The following is a 17,576-nucleotide window of genomic DNA, read 5'->3' as shown; positions in this document are numbered from 1 at the left end:
TTAGTGTTAAGGTCAATAACAATGGGCAAAGGTATAATGCCCTCTTGTTCTGTGACTGTTCTGCCCTGTTGAGACTCGTTCTGGCCTCTTCACTGAAGCTTTCGCTAGGGCCCTGGCCTGATGCTGCTTCTTGGACAGTTGTTCAAGGTTTCTTTTCTTTTAGCACAGGAACTTCGGGCAGGCCTCACATAATGTGACAGATGAGAGATGGAGAGAGGAGCTATTTCTGGAGCACTGTGAATGTGTCGTTCATGAAATCCAGGATCCAGTTTCTGCCAGAGAGAAGGTAGAGCCTAGTATAGTGAAGAGTAAGCAGCAGAAAGTCAATTAGTGAGAGTTTGATATGGGCTTGCTAGAGCTATGCTGCCAGCAAGCGATGATAGTGTTATCTCTTATTAATAGTATTAGTAATGTTATTAGTATCATTATGAATAACAGCTTAAATTCATTAAACATTTACCATAGCCACAATGGTTCTAGAACTTTGTATCCTTTGTCTCATTAAACTCTCAAAATAACCCTGGGAGATCGATGCCATTATTCCTTGTTTTACCAGTAGAGAAACTTAGGATTGCTTCGCAGATACAGTTAAGATCCGTAGCAGTGGCAAGAGTAGTGTCTGCTTTCATTCCCTAATGCATCAGACTCTTCTGACATGTTTAGATTACATCAGGGCTATCACTGCAGCCTAAAGTATTTTTACCAACATCATGTCACTGCTTATGCAATTTGGTGAATGCTTTTGTATCTTTTAGAGCTTATGCTCCGTACAGCAACCATGTGTTGGAACAGCTGAAAGATGGCAGGAAGATTTGCTTCTGGATGGGCATCACCATCTTGCGCCCAAGCAGCAGAGAGAGGCTTCCAGCAGAAAACAGGTAGAGCAGACTGTGGAGCGTGAGCAGTGGAATTTAGATAGGGTCATAGGTACCTACTGAGCTGGGAACAGTAAGCCTGAGCAAAAAGCAGATTCTTGGTTTATTTCATGGTGTGTGAAACCTGTTTTGACCTAAGATTACTCCCTGAAGGCTAGGGTATTGTCAGAAACACTTGTTACCTATTGGAAAATTGTATTTTTTACATGTGTATTCTCTTATAAAACGTGTATTTTTGGTGTCTCTTCTTTTATGAGAAGGAAAGAAGTAAGTGGTTTCTGAAGGGTCGGGGTCAGGAGAATCTTGCACCCAACAGCCAGGACTAGATCCCCATCAGGAACCTGGTAGGGCATAAGGCAGATCACTAAGACATTTAGGCTGGAACTTGTTAGGGTTATGTTTTCCAAGAAAGTGTCACGGTACTGTGGCCTACTGAGATTTCCCTATGACTGAAGTCTAGTTTATTCCCATCAGAATTTTACACTGTCTGCATAATTTCTAACTCGTGTTTTTTTGTTATTTTAGAAACAGAGCCTTCAGGCAACTAGCATTGTTAGAATATATGAAAGAGATAAAGAGAAATTTTCCCTTGGTCCTTTTAAGAGAGCAGAAAGAAAAGGAGGAAGAAAGGCAGAAAGAAGCACTAGGGCTGAGCTTTTCAGACTGAACTGCAGCTTCTTTATTATTTTTGGTTTGGGTCTCTAAGGTTGGTCTAAGGGAAGGCTGTTGTGTTTTATTCTGCATCACCATTTCTATATTCTGCAAGCCCTTTCTACTTGCTGTCCTTTGCCTATTTTTTCCCTCTTTTTGAGAGTCTTCTCTTTTTTGCTTCTCATCCTTTAGATTTCAACTTTAACTTCTGCTCTGACCACCTTATCAAGATTAGGCCTCCTCCCCTTTTGTGTTTTTCCTCTGTCCCTGTATTCTGTTTGTTTCCTTCTCCATACACAAGACAGTTGGTAATTACTTATTTGCATGTTTCCCAGTAGTCTGTAAGCTTTATGAAGAGAAATAGCATACCTGTTTTGTTTACTGGAGTGTGGACAGCCTTTAGCATGGTGCCTAGTACCTGCTTGTCTCTTGCTAAATTTGTTTAGAAAGAATTGGTCAGTCAGTCAAACGTTTATTGAGCACCAGTTTGATGTTAGCCATTGTTTAGGTTTTAAATATTAAAGATATAGCTGTGAATAAGACTTAGCACTCAAATTTCAGACCGTCTGAAGAAGAGAGACTGATAAATAAGCGATAATTATGAAGCAGCGTAATTAGTGGTAGAGAATGGATAGGCCATTAACTGAGCAAGAAGAGGGGTACCTAATCCTGACTGTTTGATTCAGGGTGCCACTTTAATAGCCAGAACCTCTCCTTGTCCTTCTGTCACACCAGCCCTGAAAATCCTAGATCAGTCCTTTGACCTTTCAGACTCCCGAATAATCCAGGTTTATTGTAAAGAAAACCCTCTTTAATGGAATAGATACAATTATACACATTCATACTTAGGGTTTTACAGTCACAGCTAGATCCCCAGTGCTGCTTAGCGTTTTTCTTAGTTGCTACTTGTTAGCTCCCTCACACATGGCCCACACTGATAATTCCAAACCTTAAATACTCCATAAAGTTCTTTCTGCAACCCTGTACTCTCTGACTTTCATTAAAAAAGGGGCCATCATTCAATAACTCCCTTGACCATTTACTCTTTTGCCATTCTTCCCTGTTTCTACTAATCTCAGGGGAAGAATTGTCCCTTTTTTTTTGGACCGTGTGGCACATGAGATCTTAGTTCCCTGACCAGGTATCGAACCCAGGCCCCCTGCATTGGGAGCGTGAAGTCTTATCCACTGTACCACCAGGAATGTCTCATCCCAGAGTTGTCTTTCTTTGGATCCATATTCTGGATTCACTTTCCATGTTTTCTTCTGGGTCCAATTTTGAACATTATATTCTTGTTAAAATCCTCTGAAGAACGTTCCTTTTTTTGTTCTAGCAGGCAGCTGACCTGGTTAAGTTCAGGCTCCAAGTTCTCTCTCATCTTCTGTGAACAGCAGCTCCAATGTTAGTTCAGTTCTCAGAGCCTTCTTTATACTGCATTAAGTCCATCCCAGGCAGCACAGCTCAGGGGTGATGCTGGGGTGTGTGCCATTTCATACACAAAATTAAGGAATCCGCTTTTCTAACTCAGCCTTCTTTTTTTTTTTAGTTAATTTTTATTGGTTTATAGCTGATTTAAATGTTGTATTAGTTTCAGGTGTAGAGCACAGTGACTCAGTCATGCATGTACATATCTGCATGCTTTTTTAGATTCTTTTTCCCATTTAGGTTATTACAGAGTATTGAGTAGCATTCCAAACTCACCCCTCTTCAGGGTACCCCACCCATATACTCTGCAGATACTTAGAGCCACATTTCCTACAATTTATACTTAGAATCAGTGAGAGAGAGCTAGAGGCTCAGAATGGGCTTACTTCTTGGCCAGTGCTGGAAGTCCAATTTTTCTTAACCAAAAAAAATGTTTTTTCCTATACTTATTTTTGGCTGTACTGGGTCTTGGTTGCTGCACGCAGGCTCTCTGGAACTGAGGTGTGCTGGCTTCTCATTGCGGTGGCTTCTCTTGTGGCACACAGGCTCTAGGGGTTGAGACTCACGGGCTTAGCTGCTCCATAGCATGTGGAATCTTCCTGGACCAAGGATCAAACCTGTGTCTCCTGCATTGGCAGGCGGATTCTTAACCACTGGACCACTGGGGAAGTCCTTTCTTACTTTTATGAAAGCAGAAAAAATGATTTCATTTTTATTTCAGCAAAAAGTAAATACAAAGGATAAAAGACCCCAAATTACAGAGATAGCCACCATTAACCTTTTGCTACGTACTGTTTTTAGATTTTATCTGTAACAAACAAACTTTATTGAGGTATATAGTCAGTTCTCTTTACTCATAATAGTTATGTTCTATAAACTTGCCATAAATACTGCAACTGAATTTTAGTCAATACTGAACCATTGCTTAACTGTTTTGTGTGAATTTCTGTTTAGACACCTTATTAATATGTATTGTTGATCCATTAACATTGGACTCAGGGCCAACGGCACTATAGCTCATGGCTGAATGAAGCTTATCTAATAGATGTATTTTCTCCATAAGGCCCATCACAACCTTCTTATGCTAGAAACACTAGGTAGTACTTGAGCACAGTGCTTGAGGGGTGTTTTAAATAGCACAATAACAAAAAAAGCACAAAAATGCAAAAAGCTTTGGACTCAGTGTACATTTGAAAGGATACTGTTTACAGTATGAAGGCTGAAAGAAGAAGGCAGAGCATCACAGTGTTTGACCTTAGCTGACAACATGTCCATCTGATGACTCAGATTTTTCCCAGTACTGTTCATGTCTGGAGGCGACCACAAGCACTGCAAGCATTAATTCTATGATAAATACATCTTGGTGAATAGGCAAATTCACAAATAAGGAGTAGTCAAATAATGAAGCCTAGCTGCTTTGTATACCATACAGGTATACAACCCATTGAAAATGTACAATTCACTGTTTTTACTATATTCAGAATGTTGTGCAAACTTTGCCATAGTCACTTCTAGAATATTTAATCACTGCCCAGAAGTCACATACCCTTTAGCAACCACTCATCCCCTTTTGCCCTTTACCTTCAACCCCAGCCCTAGGCAACCACTAGTCTACTTTTAAATCTCTCTAGATTTGCCTATTCTGGACATTTTATATAAAAGGGATCATAGAATGGCCTTTTATCACTGAGTTCTTTAACTTAGCATAATGTTTTCCAAGTTCATAAACCTTGTAGCATGTAGCAATGCTTCATTCCTGTTCGTTGGATAATATTCCATTGTATGCATGTAGCATATTTTATTTATCCATTCATCAGTTAATAGGCATTTGGATTGTTTCTACTGCTTGACTGTTAATAGTGAATAGTGCTGCTGTGAACATTCGTTTATATGTTTTTCTGTGATATGTGTTTCCATCTTCCTTGGGTGTATAAGTAGGAGGGGAATTGCTGAGACTTCTGGTATCCATATGCTTAACCTCGGGAGGAACTGCCAAACTGGTTTCCAAAGTGGCGCAGCGCTGTTCATCCTTACCCGCAGTATTACGAGGTTTCTGTTTTTCCGCGTCCTCACTAACACTTGTAATTGTCTTTTGTCTTTTTAATTATAGCTCTTTTAATGGCTGTGCAATGATAGCTCATTGTGGTTTTGGTTTACATTTTCTTGATGATTAATGATGAGCATCTTTTCATGTGCTTATTGACCGTATGTGTATTTTCTTTAGAAAACTATTAAATCCTCTGCCCAGTTTCTAATTGGATTATTTGTCTTTTGATTATTAACTTATGTGAGTTCTTAATATATTCTACACATAGTACCCTTATTTATTTTGTGATTTGCAAATGTTTTCTCCTGTCCTGTGGGTTGTCTTTTCACTTTGTCAGTGGTTTCTTTTGCAGCACAGAAATTTTTAATTTTGATGAAGTCCATATTATTTACTTTTTTGTGGCTTGTGCTTTTGATGTCATATCTAAGAAACCATCACCTAATACTCCTTTGTATTTCTCTAGGAATCTTACATCTCTTGCGTTCAGGTCTGTGATCCACTTTGCATTAATCTTCATATATGGTGTTGGGTAGGGGTCCAGTTTCACTCTTCTGCATGTGGGTATCCAGGGTGACCCAACAGCATTTGTTGAAAAGATTCTTCTTACCCACTGAATTCTCATCACTCATGTCAAAAATCAGTTGATTGTAAATATGAGTTTATTTCTGAACTGCCAGTTCTGTCCACTGATCTGTGGGTCTGTCCTTAGGCTAGTGCCACACCGTGTTGATTAGTGTAGCTTTGTAATAAGTTTTGAGTTGAAAAGAGTGAGTTCTCCAACTTTGTTCTCTGTTTCAAGATCATCTCAGCTATTCTGGGTAAAGCTCAGCTAGTAAAGAATCCGGCTGCAGTGCAATGCAATGGGTTCGATCCCTGGGTTGGAAAGATCCCCTAGAGAAGGGAAAGGCTACCCACTCCAGTATTCTGGCCTGGAGCATTCCATGGACTGTATAGTCTACGGGGTTGCAAAGAGTCAGACACGACTGAGCGACTTTCAATCGTATGAATTTAAGGATTACCTTGTCAACTTCTACAGAGAAGTAAACGTAATTTTTTTTTAATGTGGACCATTTTTGAAGTCTTTATTGAGGGTTTTTTTTTTTTTTTTTTTCGATATTGCTTCTGTCTTATGCTTTGGTTTTTGTGCTGCAAGCCCTGTGAGATCTTAGCTCCCTGAACAGGGATCGAACCCCCCGTCTCCTGCATTGGAAGGTGAGTCTTCAGTGCTGCAGGAAGGCTTTGTCTGGTTGTGGTGTACAGGCTTTTCATTGCCGTGGCTTCTCCTGTTGCAGAGCCCAAGCTCTAGGTGTGCAGGCTTCGGTAGTTGTGACACACAGGCTCTAGAGCGTGGGCTGAGTAGCTGTGGCACGTGGGCTTAGTTGCCTACGGCATGTGGAATATTCCTAGACCAAGGATCAAACTCATGTCCCCTGCTTTGGCAGGTGCAGTCTTAACCACTGGGCCAGCAGGGAAGTCTAGAAGGTGAAATATTAACCACTGGACTGCCAGGGAAGTCCCATCAACTTAAATGTTGATGCAGACTGCATTAAATCTGTTGACTCATTTGCCATCTTAACAGTATTAAGTCTTCTGATTCATGAACAAGAGATGTCTTTTCACTCAATTAGATCTTTTATTTCTTTTAACATGGTTTGTAGGTTTCAGTGTATAATTTATATTTCTTTTATTAAATTTATTCATAAGGTGTGTTTTGATGGTATATTATATAGATTTTACCTTTAATTTCATTTTCAAATTGTTTGTTGCAAGTACATAAAAATGTAATTGATTTTTGCATACTGATCTTGTATCTTGCAACTTTGCTGACAGATAAATAACTTTTTTTTTGATAAATAACTTTTAAGCTAAAAAGATCAAAGTAATTTAAAACTTGTATTTCTAAAAGTTAGAGATCATAATTTGAGCCACATAATGTGAAAGTAAGTATACTAAGTTATGTCAACAGGCTTTCCTAGTATTTTGGAAGAAAATAAGTTCTAGTTTCTTCCCTGCCATGACAGCTGATTGCTATAATCTTTTCTTTCAAGCTTTTATTCTCTAAATTCACACCATCAAGAATGTGTACAAATTGAAAATTATTATAGATATGAGATAGTAAGAGATCTAATTTTATATCCTATATTCGATCCCAAGCACACAGTCATAATAGAATTATTTCAAGTGACCATTGTAGAAGGCCTCTGTACATTTTTATTTGTCATGAATTCATCCATATCTTTGACCTGAGTCTTTTGTTTTTGTTTAATGCCTTTATTCTTTCTTAAAATTTTATTCTTTTATATATATATATATTTTTAACTTTTTAAATCTAGTTGAGCTCAAGATTGCAGGGGAAAGAATTAGTAGATAAAATTGTCAAAAATGTGCATAGGTCTCGCTTTTGGCAGTTTTGTCACTTTGTGTGACTGGACTTCCTAACAGGTTGGTGATGAGTATCAATCAAGATTGAACACTGAATTTCAAACTCCCCTGGCACTTCAGTCTGGAGTAAGTCAAGAGGAAGACAAGAAAGAGGTATGTAGTGGTAATGGCTTTTGGACATCAGTATATGTGAGATTGGAAGCAATTTGTTGTGTCCTAACATACTGAGCCGGAGAAGGCAATGGCACCCCACTCCAGTGCTCTTGCCTGGAAAATCCATGGACAGAGCAGCCTGGTGGGCTGTCGTCTCTGGGGTCGCACAGAGTCGGACACAACTGAAGCGACTTAGCAGCAGCAGCAGCAGCAACCTACTGAGCTAGTAGTAAGGATATTTCCTTTCTTGGAAAGTCTCTGAGAGCAGAGTCTTAAACATTTTTACTTCTCTTCTTTAGCGTCAAAAGCAGTATCTGAGGTATAGACGACTTTTCATGGATATTGAAAGAGAACAAGTGAAAGAACAACAAAGGGAAAAAGAACATAAGAAGAAAATTGAAAAGTAAGTTCTTTGATCCTCAGTGTGAGCTGTGAATTACCAGTTAAGATCATTTTGGAAGCTAGATTTTAGAAAGAGTCAGGCAGTGGTTTTACCTTCTTATCCATAGTGGAAACAGCTATTTTTGATCTGGGTTGCAATATTAAAAGATGGTTAAGAGTTATATTTTTTAATAGGTTTATTTTTTTGAAATAGTTTTAGATTCATGGCACAATTAAACAAAGTCCAGAAAGTTCCCGTTTACTTCTTACCCTGCACATGGACTGCTTCCTCCACTGTCAATATCCTGTACCATAGTGGTGAATTTGTTACAACTCATAAACCTACACTGACACATCATAATCCTATTTTACATATGGACAAATAATACTCTAATATCTGGATATACTACAGTTTTGGAGAAGGCAGTGGCAGCCCACTCCAGTGCTCTTGCCTGGAAAATCCCATGAACAGAGGAGCCTGGAAGGCTGCAGTCCATGGCATCGCTGAGGGTCAGACGACTGAGCGACTTCACTTTCACTTTTCACTTTCATGCATTGGAGAAGGAAATGGCAGCCCACTCCAGTGTTCTTGCCTGGAGAATCCCAGGGACGGGGGAGCCTGGTGGGCTGCCGTCTATGGGGTCGCACAGAGTCGGACACGAGTGAAGTGACTTAGCAGCAGCAGCATACTACAGTTTATTTGTCCATTTACCTCCTGAAGGATATCTTGTTTTTCCCCCCAAGATTTGGCAGTTATAATAAAACTGCTTTAAACATCTATGTGTAGGTTTTGTGTGGGCATAAATTTTCAGCTCCTTCGGGTAAATAATGAGGAGTACATTTGCTAAATAATATGGTAAGAGGATGTTCATTTTTCTAAGGAACTACTGCACACCAGGATCAAGTGGAATTTATTTTAGAGATGCAAGGGTGGTTCACATCCACAGATCAATCAATGTGATACACCAAATTAACATACTGAATGATTAAGATCATGTGATTGTCTCAACAGATGCAGAAAAAGCACTTGGCAAAATTCAGCATTCATTCAGGACATGTCCCTTGACATAATAAAGGCCATATGTGACAAGTCCATAGCTGACATCATACTCCATGGTAAAAAGCTGAAAGCTTTCCTTTAAGATCAGAATGCCTATTCTTGCCACTTCTATTCAACATAGTATAGGAAATCCTAGCCTGAGCAGTTAGGCAAGAGAAATAAATAAAAGACATTAAATCAGAAAGGAAGAATTAAAACTGTTACTTGAAAGAAGGCATCATTTACCAATATTAGGAATGAAAAAGAAGCCATTACTACAGAGCCTAGAAACATTAAATGTTAATAAGAAGACATTAGAAAATTTGAACACTTTGATGAAATAGACAGACTCTTCAAAAGAACAAAATGAATGCAAGAAAAAATAGAAATCTGACTAACCCCACAAAAAGAAATCACTTATGGAATGTAAACAAATTAAATCACTTTTTGAAAAAAATTTTACCAAAAAGAAAAACTCAATGTTTAGATCCAGGCTCAGATGTCTGCATTCAGTTCAGTTCAGTCGCTCAGTTGTGTCCGACGCTGCAACCCCGTGAATCGTAGCACACGAGGCCTCCTTGTCCATCACCACCTCCTGGAGTTTACTCAAACTCATGTCCATTGAGTCGGTGATGCCATCCAGCCATCTCATCCTCTGTTGTCCCCTTCTCCTCCTGCTCCCAATCCCTCCCAGCATCAGGGTCTTTTCCAATGAGTCAGCTCTTCGCATGAGGTGGCCAAAATATTGGAGTTTCAGCTTTAGCTTCAGTCCTTCCACAGAACACCCAGGACTGATCTCCTTTAGAATGGACTGGTTGGATCTCCTTGCTGTTCAAGGGATTCTCAAGAGTCTTCTCCAACACCACAGTTCAAAAGTATCAATTCTTCGGTGCTCAGCTTTCTTCACAGTCCAACTCTCACATCCATACATGACCACTGGAAAAACCATAGCCTTGACTAGATGGACCTTTGTTGGCAAAGTAATGTCTCTGCTTTTTAATATGCTGTCTAGGTTGATGTCTGCATTAGGGGATCCCAAATATTTAAGGGAAAAAATAACACCAGGGTTTATATAAGCTATTCTAGAGGATGGAAAATAATGAATACTTCCCAAATAATTGTAGAGGCCAGCATAATCTTAGTACCAACCTGACAAGGACTTTATAAGAAAGCAACATTTATAGACTTAATTTCTCTTGTGAACATAAATTTTACTTGAAATTAAAATAAGAAGACCTAGTGACCTATTAGGGTCACTGCTTCACCTATTAGCCCTTGACCTTAGGGCTTCTGCCCAAGCATCTGCCTTCTTCCCCAGGACAGCTTCTTAACTACCCCTGAACTTCTCCCAAGCCATGGACCCAACAGAAGCAAAGCTTTTTGCAAGAACAATGATGATGAACACAATGATTAAATTAAGCATTCCAAGATGTTTAGGAATTGTCTTTCACTGGGGGAAATAAGTAATTTTTTTCTGTTCTTTCTGCATTTCAATTTTTTATTATTTATATGTTTGACTCTGGGAGCCTAAGCAGAAAGGGCCCCCTAGATTAATGTCTTGGGGTTTTTTTGCTATAAAGACTACAAAGACTCTGAAATTTTTATGTGGCAGTCCACTGGTGAGAGTGGTTTTCCTGTGAGGTGTTTAGTAGTTCCTTTGGTATGTTTTTATTCTCACATTTTTTTCCCCTTTGAGACATGTTATAACACTGTTGTCCTAAAAGCGACTTGGCAAAAACTGCTACAGTAGAAAAGTGTATGTGTATGTGTGTTTTGGATTGGGATTAGAAGAGAGAGGCTTGGAAAAATCCTTGTGAATTTACCAAGGGTAGCCTTTAGGCAGAATTCTGTTTAAATAGTTCAGGGATCTTTTCTGTTCTTAATGTTCTTTGGGACTGTAATTATTTAATTCCCTGGATAATAGTTTCAGAATCTAAGGACATTGGCTCTCAGGAAGTCCATTCTTATATCTAGGCCAGATTTGTCGTACTATAATTTAGTCATTTTGCCATAATTTTGATCTGATCTCCATCAAAAAGAAAAAAATCTGAATTCTGTGGTGCCCATATATAAGCATTTTACAGACTCATCAGGCAAAACACAGAATAGAAATTTTAGTTCATCTAATTGAAGCCAAGACATCTCTGCTGTGGGTAGTTTATGTCTACCTTAAATCTTCTTATGACATGCCTACCACATGGTGTAGTCAGTGGGGAATTCTTCTTTAGCTATTCTGCTGACCTTCTTTAAAAGCTTTTCTGCTTAAGGCTTTTGTTTTATTGCCATTTTCTCACTGGATAATCTTTTTCTTGTTGGATTTATACTCTTGACCCCAGAAGAAATATGAAGGTCTCTGTCTTACAGATGGTATCAGAACATTCAATCTGCTGTCAATGACAGTTTGAAAATAATATAAAATTATTTTTTGCTTTTTACTTGTTGAAGAAATGAAATGTATGCCCTTCTTTGCAAGGGAGTTATTTGTTTTAACTTAAAGACAAAACCACTTTAGCAGCATTCTAAAGTAAACATATACCTGCTTTCTACATAGGAGTTGATAGTAACCACTTTACCTCACCCAGTTGTACGAGAATCAAATGATATGTCTTCATTTATTCATTTAGCAGCTGTTTATTGAGCATATATTAATTGGTAGACATGATGCTAGCTTTAAAGCATACAAAATATGGAAGATATGATCCCATCCTTCAAGGATCTTAGTAGATAGATTCTACTGACTAATGGAGAGGCAAATAAATGAATAATTATAGTGCGATATATTTAAGTATTACAAGACAATATAGCATGTGATTAAGAACCTGGGGAGATATGTGTTCAAGTCCTAGCTCTGCTGCCCACCAGCTTTGTGACTTTGGGAAAGTTACTATTAGCCCTAGTTTCTTCTCTATAAAACAGATATAAGAGGAATATACGCCTCAGAAAGTTGCTGTGATGATTAAGTGAGGTAACATGGCAAATGAACTTAGTGTAGAATCTGGCATGTGGTACATGCTCAATAAATGTTAGTTGCCAAATATTTAAGCACTAAGTTTTACATAAAATATTCCAGAGAATGGAAAACAGGAATACTTGCCAAATAATTATAGAAGCCAGTATAACCTTAAAATCAACCTGTCTTGGATATTAAAAGATAGCGATATTACAGACTAATTTCTTTAATCAACATAAATGTAGAAATATCAAGTAAAATATTAGTAAAATAAAATCTTTCTTCTAATGTCAGTAGAAGGAAAACATTACAAGAAGGTATGAGAGCACAGAGACTGTTTTGAACTCAAAATTGGGGTCCCGGTATAGCAGTACAGGGAAGACTTCCTGGGCTGAGCTGTGAAGGGTCAGAAGAGTGTATGAGACGCAGCTGGAAGCGGTGCACTAGGAGTAGACAGGAACTCCAGGCAGAAGGGCCAACACTGTAAAAGCAGGAACACGAAGGAGCACGACACTTCTGAGTTGGATGTGATTGGAGCTAATAGAATGGCAAGAGGTAAGCCTTATAAAATGAGGAAAGATCATAAAGAACTTTGTATGTTATAAGAGGGAATTTGGATTTTATCCTGAAAACGGGAGCCACTTAGACACATTGTGAGGCATGGGTAAAATGGCTGAGACTAGATGTTAGGAGATAATTATCCTTTTTATTTTACAGATGAGAAAATGAGCCCCCGAGAGGTTAACTAAGTTGCCTACGATAAAGATCATACTTAACAGTGGCAGAACTGGGATTCAATCCCAAATTTATTCAGTTCCATCACCTAACTGCTTTGAAGTCTGTAACTTCAATAAGTTATAAGCCAGGGCCAGGGAGGCAGTGAGGAGGAGGCAGTTTTAAGAGCAAAAGACATAGAATTGGTAAGATACTGCTAGAGGAGAATTCAAAGATAAGTTCCAGGTTTATGGCTTAGGCCACCCTTAGCCTATTTACCTAATGAGCTGCTTTGAAACAGATTTTCCAGCAAGGAGGTAGAGGTGGAGAAGATAAGTTTAGTTTGGGGCAAATTGGATTTGAAGTGCCTAAAGGAAATTCAAGTAGAGAATCTAGTAGGAAATATTACGTTATTTTTAGTAATGATTTCAGAAATCACTAAGGAAGAATACTGTCAGAATCAAGAAAGAGAGAAAAAGGTTGAACAGGAAAACAGGATTGGCAGGCAGAGATTTAGACTGTGCTAGATTAGACATTAATCCTGTTGTACCGAAGAGGAAGATTTCTTTCATCTCCTTAAGAAGTTATTTTTCTAGCAGACACCTCTTTTAACCCCCGAAATAAAGCTACTTCTTATTCTTGAATGCAGAGTTCCCTTTATCTGACAGTGTTAGTGTTGGCAGATTTCTGTGATTGCTTAAGAAGTATGAATTCATAGAGCCAAAAAGTCTCCAATTCTAGTTCTAGATCTCTATCTATTACGAAATTTAACTTTGTAAAGGATTAGTGGCGTGACCTTATATGAAAGATGACGAACAAGATGTTGAGTTGTTGTAGTTCTAAGAATGTATTTTTACTGTACTTTACCTGTGATACTGCTTTCTCTTCAGGATGCTTTCCAAATGTAAATATTGCCATCTACTTGTTGTGCAGACACTCAGTGTAGCAAGTTGACAAATCAGTTTGCAGAGTTTTATATTCTTCCTCTCTTTGACTGAAAGTTTGATACTGGGTTGAGAACCACTGTAATTGTATTCATGTCAGTGCCCTGGGAAAAACCCATGTGTTGACATCTTGATTTCCAACCTAGTTAAGTTTCTATTGTGTATCAACTAAAAAGTGTATTTACGTAAGAAGCTTTAAAGACATTTGAGAGGTTTATAAAGTAATTGTTTTCATCAACTTTTTAAGTTGATTTTGCCATTTTTTATTGTTATGATCCTTTCTGCAACTACTGTGTGGCAGTAGTTCTTAACTTGAGAATCTAACCAAAGCTGTGGATCCTTTTCCCAGATAAATACCTTTGAGACACTCAACTGGAATGTCAAACTGGCAGCCAGTTAACTAGGTTTAAATCTCAGAGGAATGGTCTATGCTGGAGCTGGAGCTTAATGAGTTACAGATGATAGGGGTGGTCACAGAAGCAGATGGTATGCAAAAAGTCACCTAGGGAGAAGGCATAGAATAAGAAATGGACAATGCCTTCTTCTAGAGTAAGAAATAGACATGGTATATTTCTGTTTATGTACTATGACCTTTTCGAGGGCCACAAACTATTTTAACATCTAAGATATTTTGCTCCCTTGAATCAATTTTTGCTGCCGTGGGTATAATGTCACCCCTGTTGAGAATGTAAATGCTAGATGGATTAACCTGTAGGCCACCAATGACCTTAGAAAGAGCTGTTTTGTGCAGTGATTGATGGGTCTTAAAAGCCACATTGGAGGAGAGAGGAGATCAGAGAGGAAAAGGCTAGACTCTTAAGATGTTTGACTGTGAGGAGAGGACTAACTAGGGGGGAAGAAGGGGAAAGGGCTGATTCCATCACTGCTAGTAATTGTCCTGTTACCAACAATTTCGAGTAATTTTCCTGTTACCCACATTTGAGAAACAATGCTGACATGTTTCCTTAGCTCTTAGTTTATAGGTATAGAGAATAAATGGTATAGAGAATTATGTGTGTGTGCACTAAGTCACTTGAGTTGTGTCTGATTCTTTGTGACCCTATGGATTGTAGCCCGCCAGGCTCCTCTGTCCATGGGATTCTCCAGGCAAGAATACTGGAGTGGGTTGCCATGCCCTCTTCCAAGGGATCTTCCTGACCCAGGGATGGAACCAGCGTCTCATGTCTCCTGCGTTGGCAGTTGGGTTCTTTACCACTACTGCCACCTGGGAAGCCTATGGAGAATGATACCAGTAACTAAACCGTTCTGTTATTATTCACTTGGCTTCATTTAAGTTTCACTCTTGAAAACCTAAGGCTTCCCTGGTGGCTCAGTGGTAAAGAATTCGCCTGCCAATGCAGGAAACGAGGATTTGATCCCTGGGTGGGGAAGATGCCCTGGAGAAGGAGATGGCAACCCACTCTAGTATTCTTACCTGAGAAATCCCAGGGACAGAGGAGCCTGGTGGGCTACAGTCCACCAGGTTGCAAAACAGTCAGACACAACTAAACAACAGCAACAACTGAAAACCTCAGTTTGATTTCTCATCTGTAAAAAATCTTTTCACATTTGCATTTTTCACCAGCTCAGGAGTTACTGAACTAATCAAATATGAATGTCCTGAAAACATTTACTTTTTTAAACTGGCTCTCTTTGGGAAAAGATCTTTATGTAAATAGATCCTTGGCGAAGGGCACCTATGATCCTAGGCTCATATTTAAACTTTTATACTTTTTTAACCTCTTCCTTTTATTCTCTTACTTATATCACGCATTCTATTTTAAGAGAACAAATTGATGTATATTTTGAAGTTAATTGTGGGGAATTCCCTGGCCATCCAGTGGTTAGGGCTCGGCACATCTACTGTAGTGAGCATGGGTTTGATCCCTGGTCAGGGAAGTAAGATCTTGCATGCTGTGCAGCATGGCCAAAAAAAGAAAATTCAGATGTGAATAAGTATGTGTGCCGTGGCTCTTCTCCACATTACCTTTCTCATGTTCCTAGTACACTGCCTGGTATGCCTTTATATCTTGATCCTTACTAGGAATAAAACATCTCTCTACACAAGTTGGAGTATTGAGATTTCTTACTTCTTCCTTGTTCCAACTTTATATTGCATTTGAGTTTGATTGTGATCCCCTTCATGGATCACAGCCTTGTCATGGTGAAGGGGCTTATGTAATGCAGTGAAGCTATGAGCCATGCCATTACAGGGCCACCCAAGACAGACGGGTCATAGTGAAGAGTTCTGACAAAACGTGGTCCACTGGAGGAGGGAATGGCTAGTATTCTTGCTGCGAGAACCCCATGAACAGTATGAAAAGGCAAAAAGATATGACACTGGAAGATGAGCCCCCCAAGGCCAGAAGGTATCCAGTATGCTACTGGAGAAGAGCCAAGGACAATTACTAATAGCTCCAGAAAGAATGGAGCGATGGGGCCAAAGCAGAAACAATGCTCAGTTACAGATGTGTTTGGTGGTGGCAGTAAAATCCAGTGTTGTAAAGAACGGTATTGCATAAGAACCTGGAATGTTAGGACCATCAATCAAGGTAAAGTGGACATAGTCAAGCAGGAGATGGCAAGAGTGAACATCGACATCTTGGAAATCAGTTAACTAAAATGGAGAGGAAAGGGCGAATTCAGGTGACCATTATATCTACTACTGTGGGCAAGAATCCATTAGAAGAAATGGAGTAGCCCTCATAGTCAACAAAAGAGTACAAAATGTAGGACTTGAGTGCAGTCCCCAAAACACCAGAATGACCTTGGTTCATTTATAGAGTAAACCATTCAGTATCACAGTAATCCAAGTCTATGCCCCAACCACTAATGCCAAAGAAGCTGAAGTTGACTGGGTTCTGTGAAGACCTACAACACCTTCTAGAACTAATACCAAACAAAGATGTCCTTTTCATCATAGGAGATTGGAATGCAAAGATAGGAAGTCAAGAGATACCTGGAGTAACAGGCAAGTTTGGCCTTGGAGTACAGAATGAAGCAGGACAAAGCCTAACAGTTTTGTCAAGAGAACACACTGGACATAGCAAACACTCTTTTCCATCAACACCAGAGATAACTCTGCACATAGACATCACCAGATGGTCTCCATGTGGTCATGTTTGACTCTGTGGGACCCCATGGACTATATCCCGCCAGGTTCCTCTGTCCATGGAATTCTCCAGGCAGGAATACTGGAGTGGGTTGCCATGCTCTTCTCCAGGGAATCTTCCCAACCTAGGGATCATACCTGAGCCTCCTGCATTGTAGGCAGATTCTTTACCGTCTGAGCCACCAGGGGTTGCTATCCCAGATCATCAATATCAAAATCAAGTTGATTATATTCTTTGCAGCCAGAGATGGAGATGCTCTATACAGTTAACAAAAAGAAGCCCTGGAGCAGACTGTGACTCGGATCATCAGTTTCTTATTGCAAAATTCAGGCTTAAATTGAAGAAAGTAGGAAAAACCACACAGATATGACCTAAACCAATCCCTTATGATTGTACAGTGGAGGATCAAATAGATTCAAGGGATAAGATCTGGTAGACAGTGCCTGAAGAACTATGGATGGAGGTTCATAACACTGTACAGGAGACAGTGACCAAAACCATTACCAAAAAAAGAAATGCACGAAGACAAAGCGGTTGTCTGAAGAGCTTTACAAATAGCTGAGGAAAGAAGAAACACGAAAGGCAGGGGAGAAAGGAAAAGATATACCCAACTGAATGCAGAATTCCAGAGAATAGCAAGGAGAGATAAGAAGTCCTTTTTAAATGAACAATGTAAAGAAATAGAAGAAAATAATAGAATGGGAAAAACTAGAGATCTCTTCAAGAAAATTGGAGGGATCAGGAGAAAACCTTACGTAAGGATGGGCACGACAGTGAGGACGGAAGCAACCTACCTAGCATCTTCCTAGACAGTGATGCTGTTAAAGTGCTGTACTCAGTATGTCAGCAACTTTGGAAAACACAGCAGTGGCCACAGGACTGGAAGAGATCAGTTTTCATTC

The 17,576-nt window shown here is 39.3% G+C and overlaps 1 protein-coding gene across 35 annotated transcripts in view; it reads left to right on the top strand.

Moving 5' to 3' along the window:
- CCDC15 (coiled-coil domain containing 15) overlaps positions 1-17,576 on the top strand; it is a 49,300-nt gene that overhangs the window by 19,146 nt on the left and 12,578 nt on the right. For 13 of the 35 annotated variants that reach the window (XR_015157307.1, XR_015157311.1, XR_015157312.1 and 10 more), the window contains 4 exons: positions 164-286; positions 756-878; positions 7,441-7,533; positions 7,833-7,936. Coding sequence is in view for 19 of the 35 variants with exons in the window: in XM_086382962.1 (XP_086239088.1) it covers positions 164-286; positions 756-878; positions 7,441-7,533; positions 7,833-7,936 (443 nt within the window). In the remaining 16 variants the exon portion in view is untranslated. Of the gene's footprint in view, positions 1-163; positions 287-755; positions 879-5,461; positions 5,486-6,151; positions 6,211-7,440; positions 7,534-7,832; positions 7,937-17,576 lie in introns of those variants that run through there. The other 22 variants (XM_086382969.1, XM_086382964.1, XM_086382968.1 and 19 more) reach the window with 7 other exon arrangements.

Source organism: Bos grunniens, chromosome 29 (genome assembly GCF_055505025.1).
Source record: "Bos grunniens cultivar Pamir isolate PY7600 chromosome 29, Bosgru_T2T1.0, whole genome shotgun sequence".
In the NCBI taxonomy this organism is placed as follows: domain Eukaryota; kingdom Metazoa; phylum Chordata; class Mammalia; order Artiodactyla; family Bovidae; genus Bos; species Bos grunniens.
This window is presented reverse-complemented; position numbering and strand designations above follow the sequence as displayed.